At 37.9% G+C, this 13,282-nt stretch overlaps 1 protein-coding gene across 1 annotated transcript; it reads left to right on the top strand.

Annotated features, from left to right (window-relative positions):
• The first annotated feature begins 2,320 nt into the window (after window positions 1-2,320).
• On the top strand, window positions 2,321-7,788 carry hoxc1a (homeobox C1a). The gene is made up of 2 exons (XM_030767678.1): window positions 2,321-2,888; window positions 7,406-7,788. The coding sequence occupies exons 1-2, from the start codon at window positions 2,321-2,323 to the stop codon at window positions 7,786-7,788; spliced, it is 951 nt and encodes a 316-aa protein (XP_030623538.1).
• Window positions 7,789-13,282: the final 5,494 nt, after the last annotated feature.

A 13,282-nucleotide genomic window follows, 5' to 3' on the forward strand; every position in this document is an offset into this window, starting at 1 on the left:
AGGAAGAGAGCACTCTTTTCAGAGTCATAAATGCAATAAAGTATGGATATATAAAGTATGGATATATAAAGCCGGTTAGACTCCTTGGATGGCTCTGAAATCCTGAAGTTTTATCTGTTATCACAGCTGGTTATTTGGCCAGCACAAATTTGCCACTGAAAATGTTACACTACCTTTGAAACACATTTTCTTTGGTTTTATTTTCTGCCTTTCAGGTGACTGGCTTCACCTGATGTTTAAAACACTGGACAAGTAAAAGGTGAAGATTGCAACTGTGAAAATTCTAATCACAGTCCTGTTCTGAATTAAAAATATATAAAATAACATGATTACAGCTGATGAATTTCTTTGCATAACTTTGTAAATATCAGAATAACTGCAAAATATAAATGATATATTTTCATGGAAGAGCACGTTTCAACTGAATTAAAATACTGAAAAAAATAAATCTTTACAGAATTCAAGGCATCTGATTTTATTTAATGTTAGTGACATGTTTGCACATAATGATGTACCATTGGTTACACACAGTTTAAATCTTAGTACTACAGACTATGAAAGAAATGTATAAATTGTGTACATTTTGAAGTGTATGTAAATAAAATTTAGCAAAAACAAGTAAAGACATCATCTTTTGAAACTGATTGGCAAACGTTACATTAATTTTGAAATCACTCTTTGAATTCTGTACTCTAAGAGGGGGGTATTTCGGTTAAATAAAAGATTTCAATATGTGGTAGTTGGCAGGTAGAAGACAGTAATATGTTTTTAGTTGTTTACACTTTTAAACTTAATGTCGCTGTTAAAAGTTTTACATTTCCGATTGTGGTAGCTTTGATATCTTTTTTCCACCGTTCGATTCAATAATCCAAAATTAAACTCATTAGCGGGCTCGCCTGACCCTGCTTTGAAAAAAGACTTGGAGACAACTTTTCTTTCATAGAGAACTTTGCTTTGTGACATGGGGAGAGGGAGACCTGCTAATTATCATTTGACCGGCCTGTGACCCCCAAACGACAGCTGTTCAGACCTTCGGTCCTGCAGTAGTACGACTTTAATTCACTTACACTTCGGTTTCTCATAACGAAGACAAAATATAAGCGCATTGTTCCTTTTTGAAGCCGACTAAGAAATCTGGAAATTTCTTTCCAAAGCAAAAAGGCACAAAGCACAAAGGCAGAGAGAGAGAGAGCAGGCGCGTGTGCAGGCATTTTGTCTGTGTATTTATATGTGCTCTTTGCGACTTTCCTACACGCAAATTTGACGACTTTGACCAAATGGGTGGCTATTCGAAGGCAAAAGTAGTAAGATTTCATCTCTTGAGGATGAATGATTCAGAGCCTTTTCCATATTTACTGTAACGCAACAAAGTAATATTAATTGATAATAATCTTGGTAAGTTGAGGGCTGCCTCAAATGATTATTATAACAATCTTATTTTGAATTTTAAAGAAAATAAGCTACACACCCTGCGACTAGAATGTTCCAAAACCTGGTTTCGTTTACACCGTTTCTGGCCTATACACGCAAAATCCCATTGAACAGGATCAATATACTTGACTAGATAAGCCTCACGTTGAAGGCTGCTCCCAAAATAAACATCAGAAAACGACTGCAGTTTGAATCAGTCAGCATTTAATTGATTCCCTGAAAACGTTTTCCGTCATTCCTCGTCTACACCAACTGAATCTTTGGTAAGAGTTAAGACTGAATATGAAAACTGTGGTTTAAAAGCATGTATAAGGAGAGAAGAAACTACACCCTACTTAACAGAGATATGAGGATACCATTAAACAGATAGGTGCTTAGCAAGTTAGCTAATAAGAATTCACATTTACAACACATCGGTGTGAAAAGGTCAACTGTAGTCCAGTAAAACAGCAGGCCAAAACCAAGGTGACATCTTGAATACAAAGAGAAGTAGCCTACATCTTTGACGTCGTCTCACCAAAATGTTTGTGAAACATTCTAAGAATATAAAACGCTGTTTAGTACAAACATTTTTTTATATCTATTATCCCCTCACCACCATTATCCCAATCGCATCCCCACCCTCACGACCACCATCACCTTCTTCTACGCGGGTCAAATGAGTGCTCGTAACTTGCTTGCCTTAGCTAATAATACAGATGAGGTAGATGTCCGGCTATTGGCCAAGAGTGAGGGGGCACGTCATGCCCATCAATCACAAATCCAATGTTTCTGCAAGACATGTCCACCGTGCCGCCAACAATGTGTGTGATCTGGTGTTTGACTGGTCGACTGAGGATGTTTTAACTACTGGTCTCGGTTGGAAGAGAATGCAGAAGAGCATGTTACCATGAATTCCTTTCAGGAGCTGATGTCCAGCCATGGGGATACAGCCTTACAGTTTACAAAAGCTTGCATTCCGACACAGGTCAGGCTTGGGGATTTGGACCAGAGGATTAATGCTGAGCCCCCAGTGAGCGGAGATGTAGAGCCAGAATTTTCTCAGTTTAATCTCACATCCTCCTCAGGCATTAGCGCCGGTGCTTCTTCAAATCCCTCACAGGACCCTGGTCACACGCACTCAACCAGACCAATATTCACCCAGAATCAGGAATTCTCCACACCAGTCTGCCTCAATCGACCCCAGTTTCACTCCTTCCTCGGGACTCGCGACCAGAGTTTCAGCGGAAGGGGATACTCGCCCTCTTCAGACACTTCGAAGACTCTTTCGGAGGCACACCTTGGTTCAGGGCCATTTAATGCGCGAATCGAAATCTACACACACGATGGCCCAAGGTATTGTCTTGCAGTTATGGACAACCATGCTAAGCATCAGGTTTATGGTAAATCACCCGAGGACAACCAAAGCAGCAAAACTTTCGACTGGATGAAGGTGAAAAGAAATCCTTCCCGTACCGGTAAGTTATGAAGTTACTGAAACTTTTAATGACTGCAGTGCACCCGCACAGTGAGGTGATGAATTGACCGGACATCGTAACTCTGCAAAATTGATCCTCAGAATAATTGTATTATGTCAGGTCAAAATTGCATTACAGTCAAAACATTACGGTGTTTTGTCTCTGTATATTGCAGCCTTATTCTATAGCTACAAGTTGTGATACTCAAAAAAGGAAATTCTAACCCCACTAAGTCAGGGATACTTCTAAATACATTTTTTTCATTGCTTGTATACTAACAAAATACATCAACTATTTCGTTAGTGGTCTGTGATACATTTTCAAGCCAAAAAACTATGGAGAAATTACAAAGGACTTCAATGCAAATGAATTCAACATAAATTCGAACGGCGTGCTGCATCTTCTAAAAGTAGCCCATTATAAAGTCTGATAACCGATCGTTTTGATGCAATGCCTTTCAGCGCTTGAAACAGGATTCACTGCAGATTAGGAAAGAGAGCAACCTGTGACCCTCAAATACGTCATCGATACACAAAATGCAGCCAATGACATTTTGGAGTTTCGAGTGTCGCAAAGCTGGAATCACAAGCCTGTATATCACATTTACCGGGGAGATGATCTTTTTTAAAGGATTCCAGCTCCCCCTAGCTCTGTAGTAATTTCGAGCCCGATAAAGTTTGGAAGGAATTTGCTCCCGCCCAGCGAGTGCGCCACTCCTAATAAATTATTCATGAGCATCTGAACGTTTTCAGTTTGAATATTATATCGAAGACCATGCAAAAGAGAAAACAGCGTGTTTGCAAAATGAGCATAAAAACTGCTGGTTGGCTGTGTAGTTTAAGCGAATGAGTTTAGGGCAGGATTACCGTTATTATGTTATATATAAAATATCAGGGACACCAGATTTGACAACGGTGTATAAAATTGTGTATATACATATTTTATTTTTTCAAAGTATGGTGCTGCTCTCTTGCTACAGCTTCATGAGTGTCCAGTCACAGCGAATACTTTTCAAGTGTGTCGAAATCTCACCCAACCCTCTCTCAGGCTGTAGTCAGTACATAAGTCATTACTGCTACTCTCCCAGTGTCTAAAGTTACTTCACATTTGTAAATAAAATGACAGGTAAAAGTTTTACCTTTAATATGCCAAAGTGATCCATGTTTCTTTATGGGAGGAGGATAATTTAACTGTAATTTGTACATAAATTCTAAGACATGTAATAGTAAAAAATGTCACGTGAGTGGTATCTCTTCAAATAAGGATACTACAAATCTCTTCAAAAAGGACATTTATAGTGCCCTCCATGTATTAATGGAATATTATTACAGGCTAAACCAATAATGTGAAGTAGTTTGGTCACACAGAGATTCTTCAGACATAAGCGTGTAAGTTCGTGTAAGGTTGCATTTCCTCCGTTTGTCAGTGACCTCCAGACAACTGTGATCTGGAAGATGGCAAGTTTTGTTTATTAGATCTTTAAGGAGGGGAAGACCAGGAGCTCACGGTCTGCTGACTAGATAACTGAGAGTGGAGCATAGAGGAGTCAGGGGTTGACCCCAATTAGTCTCTTCAGTGCCTACACAGGAAACTTTTGTAGACCCCATTTCTGGGGTGTTAAGTTTACTAAAAGCCAGCGAATTCCATTGTTTCCCTCAATTTGAAATAGTTAAAAAATGAACAACATGATGTCCTCACATAGCTGGCAGTGTTTCTCCCCATGATTTTTTTTTTTACATTTACAGTCTTATTTTCATGGATGGTTTTTAGTTTCCTACTTGACTTATTTACCACAGGAAGATGTAATACCTAGAATTAATTTAAAATATATTGTTATCATCTGAATTGCAAGTGCTTGGCTCTGAAGGCATTGGAAGTATGTAAAGAATGGATTTACAATAGTTCTTAAACGTCCCCACCCGCAGTTCCTCTAACCACTCAGACGGTTTCCCCCTCCCAGCGGCATCTGCATCCTCATCTCGCAAAGGAGACAGTAAAACACTATGAACAACATTTGAAAAAGCCTTGGTATCTGGTGATTTAGATGTGCTTATTGCAAAAAAATAAATTTTATTTCATTTATAACTCTGAATTTCATCATTTATGAGTTATAATGAATAATTTTTTTTGGTTGTCTGTTTGTTTGCTTGTTTGTTTGCGAGCAACAGTAAAGCCAATATTTCTCACAATGTTTTCAATATGAACCAGAATTTTTCAAAATGAATCTAGCCAAAACTGTAAAGAACAACCCTGCAAAGATGATTACATTTTGTCTGCATGGCCCAGTATGAATAAAAGTATTATCAATAAATATAACATTGTTAGTGATAGGCTATTCATCTTAATAGGCAAAGCAAAATTGTCCTATGATCTAAGATGTAAAAAGGCCAGAAAAAGTCTTCTTTTTTTACAGGATCTCCCAGTTCAGTGTATGTTTTCCCAGTGCATCATTCTTCAATTACGCCCTGACAGCTGCTGAATTACTGTGGGCTGGAAGCCCCGATGACTGAGGCAATCCGTATTGATCTGCCCGCTCTCCTCTCCTCTTGCCTTGGTTTAGCCGGCCACGTCATTCCCTTGGCTGGCCCACTATTTCCAAGCATGCGAGTCATTCCTCAAAATATTTAGTTTGATTCCTTTATGCCTCTTGGCGAGCATCAATTTCATTTACCAAGACCCCATTTATCAGAATGTACATGTATATATATATAAATATATATGTATTTTATAATTATGTTGAAGGAAAATTGCTTAATTACTGCAGTAAATGTATTACATCTTGCAGTGTCCCTATAATATGATGTGAACACAGAAACACAATCTTAAAAATTCTTATGTGAGGGCTTAGTTCTATTGAAGAGAGAAGAAGAACTTTGGAATACATTTATAGATGACACTGCTCATCGAACAAGTCATGAAAAGACGGTGGCACTTGGCTTTGAAGCCCATGACCGATATTTCATTGCAAATCTGAAATGCGGGGGAGTAGTGATGTTTGTACGGCCCAAAAAGGCCAGAAGGTTTGATAGCTATTTTGATACAGTAAATCAGTCTCTCATTCTCTGAGTGAGGACTGATACCCATCAGCTGTGTTGCAGTGATGCAAAGGCCTCATTAGAGAAAAGTGGATTAGATCACTGAAGAGTCGCTTGTATCTGTTGCTTGTAAAGCATTTAGAGATAACCTTTATATGAGATTTGAAAGCATCCATTCACACATGTCAAGCCTTTCTGCACTCTCTCTTTCTCTCTCTCTCTCTCACACACAAACACACACACACACACACACACATACGCACATGCATACAGTACTCACACACACACACACACACACACACGCACACACATACTGTTAGTGTCCTAACAATGAGTCCAAAGCCCAACTCAAATCAATACCCTGTAGCCAAAGAGGACAAAGAGGAAGCAACATTACATCAGTAACAGATACAGGAATATGCAACAAGGGATGTACATTGCCATTCTTAATTATGCCTGTTTCTAGATGAACTACTGCTCTGATACCCAACATGTAGGCTACTGAGAATGTTAAGTTTGTCTGGCATGACAAAATCCATTTCCTTTCCATGGTTCGATAAGCTCTGTGAAACTTCTGAAATCTTCATACTTCATACAATTTGTATGCTTATTCCCAAATATCTTCAGCAGACATCTGCGTCTTTTCTCTTAGAGAGTATACCATTTTGGACATGCTACTGAATGTGGTTTCCAGGAGATGATATCGTAAACATCCACTGCAAACTTTGCTGTTGTAATTTTGTGTCTTGCTGCTCTATGAAAAGAGCACAAAATCATTACAATCTGCCAAACCTCCCATTTGGCAGATGCTCAGTGCTTCATACCTAATGGCAAAATGACATTAGCCAACAGAATCAGGGAAGACTTTGTAAGAAAACATTTACATATCTCACTCATAAGCTCTTGACTTTTCAACATGTATTTTCAACACTTTGTATTTTCAACATTTCAAAATATTTTTGAGTCGTAGTGACAAGGCAAGGTGACATTTGAAATGTGATAGCATGGTAATGCAAACTATGACATAAAACAAGGAGAAAAAGAATAGTGCAGATTTAAGAAGCTACCCCAGTTTATGCCGAGTTTTCTTATACACGTCAAGATAGTCATAAAAGTATTCGTAGGAACTTAACGTTGATTAATTAAAGCTAATATATATTTGCTTTTGTTTCAGTTCTATAAATGAATGTTGTTGCACTACTTTAACTTGTGTAGACTCACTCAAACTTTTCAACAGCAGTTATGCTCTATAGGCATAAATAGATTCCAGCCTTAACTGACAAAAATGAAGATTTATCAATTTGTCAGTGTCACACTTCGGTCTTATTGTTCGAAGGAGATACAGGGTCACTCAAGCTGCTCCGCGGGGATCTTGCCCTGTCATGTTACTAATTTGGATTTAAAGAGAATCACACTAGTTTCACTTGTTTTTCCGAAAATGTTCATTTTAATGATGACGTTGTGATTTTCCTCTCGTTCCAGGCAACATACAGATGTCTGGGGGAATGCGTTACCTCAACACGGGGTACACTATGGACAGTGGATGTGATCTGAGCGAAAATATCTCCAGTGCAAACCATGCGGCCAGTGGTGTCCAGAGAACCAACTTCACAACCAAACAGCTTACTGAGCTGGAGAAAGAGTTCCATTTCAACAAATACTTAGCGCGGGCGCGGCGCGTGGAGATTGCAGAAACACTGCGGCTGAGCGAGACGCAGGTGAAGATATGGTTTCAAAATCGGCGCATGAAACAGAAAAAACTTCTACGGGAAGGCCTGATTCCCGGACTAAAGATGTCATCTGGGTGCAATGAGGACACATCATCTAACAAGTTACATAGTCGTCTTCCTCTTGAGACAAATTAGGTCTTTATGAACTTTCTCGGTGCACCTGTTTTCAAACCGTGACGGTCACGTAACTTCAAGCAAGCAATGTGATGTATTTTTCAAACAGTAATAAATGAGTAAGCCAATGTTAAGAGGATAAAACAGGGTAAGATTTGACAACAATGCAATATTATTCACACTTTATCAGAAACGCACAGAATAATTGTAGGCCTATCTCTGATTAGGTTGGCCAATCTACTCAATATGTGGTCCTCTTGAGGACTTTACAGGAAGATTGCGCTGACATGCACTTTATTTGATTTCTTTAAAATCTATCTATCTATCTATCTATCTATCTATCTATCTATCTATCTATCTCGCTTATTGAAATTTAATGCGCTCAAATTATGCTTGTGCAAGCCTCCATAAGAATCCGTTTATGCACACTATAGCTAATATTAATATTATTTACGCCGAGCAGTTACAAGGTCTACCCTCGTGGACATAGCTGTTCACTTTTTGATGCTGCACGGCTAAATTGTCATTATTTCAAGAAAAGGGTGTATAAATCAAAGTTTGATCTGTAATCTGCACCCATATGTCGATTAAAAATTTAAAAATATATCAACAAAGCTTTAAGTAACTTTCTTTGTACTCCATGCCAGGTATTAAAGAAAGGATTAAATTCGGTGGTTTGAGGGAGACTTCTTCACGTTAGAGTGGTCGAAATCCTTAGTATTTACGCACAGTTATTACTTGACCATATTAACCCGAGACCCTGTGGTTTAAGTGCAACAGTCATGCTGGCCGTGCTTTAATGTTCAAATAAAGAACACTACTTGATGATCGGTGATACTCGTCTTTCTAAATAATGACAAGACGCTGTCAAAGTACGAAGTGCTTCTCCTTAACACTGCATATTAAGCAATTTATTGCTTGAACAGATTAAATAGAGTGTCTTGAGTTGACGAAGCCAACTTTTCATTTTGACGACATCAAAGCATTTCTCTGCGCTCTTAGACTGATTAACGATCTAATAAAAATAAGCGTCCGAATTTTTTTTCAATATCCTCTTACAATATCCGTTTACTGTACTTTGACATTAGTTTAATATTTTCTGAAGTCTATGTGCGTATAATTTCACTTATTTCCCGTCTCTCATAGAATTATTAGTATACTGCGCTCTTTTCTAATTGTGTTTTTGGCCAAGTTTAGCCATCAGAAATTACCAGAATTATCTCGTAAGAGCACACGGATTAGTGCCATTCCTGACTGATAGATTTTCTGACATGTGAGCTAAGTATATTGACTTTTAATTGATTTAGCATGCTGGGTCGAGAATTTTGTGCATATCTCAAATGTGAAGCCACCACTGCCATAAATAAAAGTATTGCACTCAGCTGAAATATGATAAAGGATATAATATACAATGTAGGCGATATATTAATATACAATATAGACTCAAATACCACTCCACTCACTAATGGGCACCCTGATGTGTTTAGCAATATAAACTTAAACCTAAATCTAAACTGTCTAGTACTCTTATAAATCAATATATGAATTGTCTAGCATGAGTTACGTGGCTGTGTATTCATCTGATATGTTCGTTTTGATGCCTGATGGGGAGGGGAATATGAAAAAATATTACTTCAGAATGAAAAAGATGTAAACTTTATTGGCTTCGTTATTCACTTCAGCTTATTAAAAACTGCTATCCACTGTGTTATTTATCGTTAAACTAGATGTTTTCGAAGATTACATTTGAAGGAGACCAAATCACAATGGTTTAATCCTGACCATCGACCCTGTTTTGAGGGATATGTATTTCTCTTTTTCAGTCATTCGAGTTGTTCGAAAATATAAGGCAACATTTTTAAAAAGTGGTAATGCAAAACACGCTAATAAAAATGAAATTAAAACATCGTTTTCTCACATGTAATGTTGTGCGTCGGACAAAGTCACTACGATGACATTTGAACTAACTCAGGCACATTGCAGCTAACAATAAAAAAGAGAATGTGCAACAGCTGGAAGTCCTGCTATGCTCCAAAACCACATCCTAAGATTTGGGGTGAAAACTGCTGCCTAAATAGGTCGAGACAGAGAATTACAAGAATTACAAGAAGCGAGACTGTAACGCGTTTCGTGAAGAAATGAAGCCTAGCTGAAGCCTTAATCACATGCCGAACCCCTTTAATATATGCATATACTCTAGCGTTCACCTTTAACCTTTTGACCTCTGTCTTGCCTCTGGGCGAGAGTGACCCGGTCAGTGGCTCTGGGGGAGAATGACGTATTATTAATTTGTGCAGCTTTCGGAGAATATTTCAGACTCTTTCCATGTGACTTTGCAAGACAAGTATTCTTAAAAAATACCACTTTAGCTATCGCCAAATTAAATAAAATAATTTCGAGCCCAAGAGGAGGCTGATGCAAGTAGTAGTAGTATAATAAAAACAGCTCTACGACTGCTACTACTAGAAATAGTATAGAAACAATGTGAGGGAGTACATTTGGTTATGTAGGAAATTAATGGAAAGGAACACGTAAAGAAAAAGTTGAAGGCTTAACAAACATGTTTACATTTTGAGCTTTACGGAATTTTTCCGTAAGCATGGAATTTTTAAACCAGCTTGGTTTTTTTCCTGAATTGACAGCTAACAAGAGTGAAACAACTGTTATTGGGATACGATGCATAATACTGTTTGTTCATGATTGATCGCATGACATTCGCTTTTGGCTGTTTCTTTTTTCATCACCGACAATTTGAAGACCATCACGTAGACAAATTTCATATTACACCACTCGATAAAACCCAAAGCCAGCAACCATGGAATTTCATGTTAATGAATGCTAAACCGCCACCTTTAATTCGCGTAATGTCGCCATATTTGTGAAATATTGGAAGTGGAAAGTGGCGCTCACACGGATTGATTTGTGTGAAATTATAAAACACTCGTCCATGACGAATATTAATTTTTAAAGATCAAAACTGAAATTTATTTGATAATGTAGCTCATTATGTTTTACCTACACGAGTGGACAAGAGCCTTAATGTGCATTTTGACTCAGTTAAATCGGCATGCGATGCCTTAACATCCACTAAGTCGCTGTGGTAAGTCTCTGCAAGAATGGATAACTAGATTGAATTATTCATAGCTCTTGAACTAAGCATACTGTTGCGTTTTAGTCAGTAATTGAGATCAGAAACCATTACGTCCTCTTGCAAGTCAGCATTGTGACTGGACGCATGTTACACACTTGGCTTGATATGGTTTAAGGAGTTTCAGTTTTGAGAATAAGCAACAACTGCATTTCACTCATTCCAGAAAAGGAAAAAAGCTTTTTCACACTTCGCTCTGTTCCCAGGTAATTACCATTTTTGTGATACATGCACTATTTAAACATGACCACACCATGGGAAAAAATACAAAACACAGTTAAAATAATTCTGATAAACTTTTGATATACATCATTCTTAACTACTTTAGATTAGCTTTAACTGTAAAAACAAATACAGAACTGTGATGAATAATAATAATCAACGGTGTGTGCTATTGAATTTAGCACTAACTAGGAGAGCTGCTTTATAATGGATTACCTCAGTCTTATAGTCTAGTGCATATCTTTAACTTATTTTAAATAAAAAAAATTACATTTACCTTAATGACAACATGAGTTCAAAGCCATACAATTATGATGCATGTAGCATTTGTACAGACAGATTTGTAGCATGGCACTTTCTTACAGTAGAGTTAAACATGCCTCATTATCTCCTGCAGATCCTCAAAACATCAAAAGTATTAGCCCAAGGCATGATAAACACAGAGTTTCACTATTATAGATGAACTATTCAGTATCAGTATATGTTTGGCTGTTAGCACCTGTTAAGTTCTTAAGACTTTGTTTGACAGGTGTAGAACTGAGGGTGCAATTAGTATGTAAAGCCCTGTCTTTGTTTAAAACATCTGGTTTCAGTTTTACCCTGTAAGACATTTACTTGGTGGTCTATTCTCCCTATTTTGAAGCCAATTCAGTAAAGCTTGACAAAATGACACGTCTGTCATTTGGTGTAACAACCTATTTTTACAAAAGCACACAATTTTTGTGTCTTAATTATACATTTAACATGTTCATAAAATGAGCATTGAATTAAAGATGGGCTTGAACCAATATGTACAATATTTTGTTAAATAGCATTAGCTTTTTTTCTTTATTTAAGGTGTGCTATATAAATTCACCCAGGTGGGAAAAAGTAATTCTGTTGTATGACAGACTACACATTAAGCAAACAAACTAATTAGCCAATTAAACATTGTTAAGATTTTAATTTGAAGGAACTGATGTCATTCTTGTACCACAGCCAAATTCATAAGCGAATTGCGTATGCTGGACAGGACAAAATTATAAATAGCTTTTTTGTCAAGACGTTTATGGAGTGAGAAGAAGCATTGTTTTGGTTTGCACTGCTCTATTGTCAGTGACCAAGGTCCTAATCTCTTTACATTACTATCCAGCATGGACATTCATAGGACTGATTTTGATGATGATGATGGTTAGAATGAGGACAATTATCATCTCTCATACAGAGGACTGGAGTTAAGAGCTATATTTTCAATTGCTGTACAGATGAGAGGAAAGGTCTGTGCTAAACTATTTCTCATTTAATGACCTCCACTGAAATTATCATCCATAGTTTTCATTAATATGAAATGTAAAACTGGAATGTAGTGAGTTTGGTGTGTGTGTGTGTGTGTGTGTGTGTGTTTGTGTGTGTGTTTGTGTGTGTGCGCATGTGTGTGTGAGTGTCTATGCTTGCGTATGTGTTGACTACTATTTCTTACACATGCATGTCTTAAGTCAGATTTCAGTGAATAAAATGTAGTAGGAGAACCCCAGAATGGCTGGTTACTCCTGAATATCTAAATCACAGAACCCTGTTCTATTCCCATGGGTCATACAGGAGTTTCTTTTTTTTCACACTATCTGTTTACTCTCACCTACACACACCACACTCCCAGTTTTCCCCTGCTCTAACAAAGCCAAAGTCAGAAGAAAGAAGAATTGATGCTCATTTGTTTGCCTGTCAACTGCATCAAAGGGCAGTGGGTTGATCCAGGACCATACACACAACACACAGCTAATGTACTGAGTTTGTGTGTGTGTGTGTGTGTGTGTGTGTGTGCACGCAAAGGCAAACATGCTCACAGGTGTACATTAACATATGCATGCAGTCATGTATACACACGTACACACTCACACACACTCACTCACACACACACGCGCACACACACACACACACACACACACACACACACATATGTATATATATGCACAGCCCTTGTTTCTCCTTTCCTTTATGACTCCTGAGCACAGATGTTTGAGGACAGCTTACAGCCTCAGCGATTTTTTGTGTACAAAGCAAATAGCAGCACTCAGCACTTCTGCAGACAGAGGAAAATGTGGAGGAGGGGGCAAGAGGGGTGGGAGGGAGTAAAGGCCTGAGAGCCAGGGAGAGCTGTAGAGAAAA

The sequence above is a fragment of the Chanos chanos genome, chromosome 3, assembly GCF_902362185.1.
Source record: "Chanos chanos chromosome 3, fChaCha1.1, whole genome shotgun sequence".
NCBI classification, from domain to species: domain Eukaryota; kingdom Metazoa; phylum Chordata; class Actinopteri; order Gonorynchiformes; family Chanidae; genus Chanos; species Chanos chanos.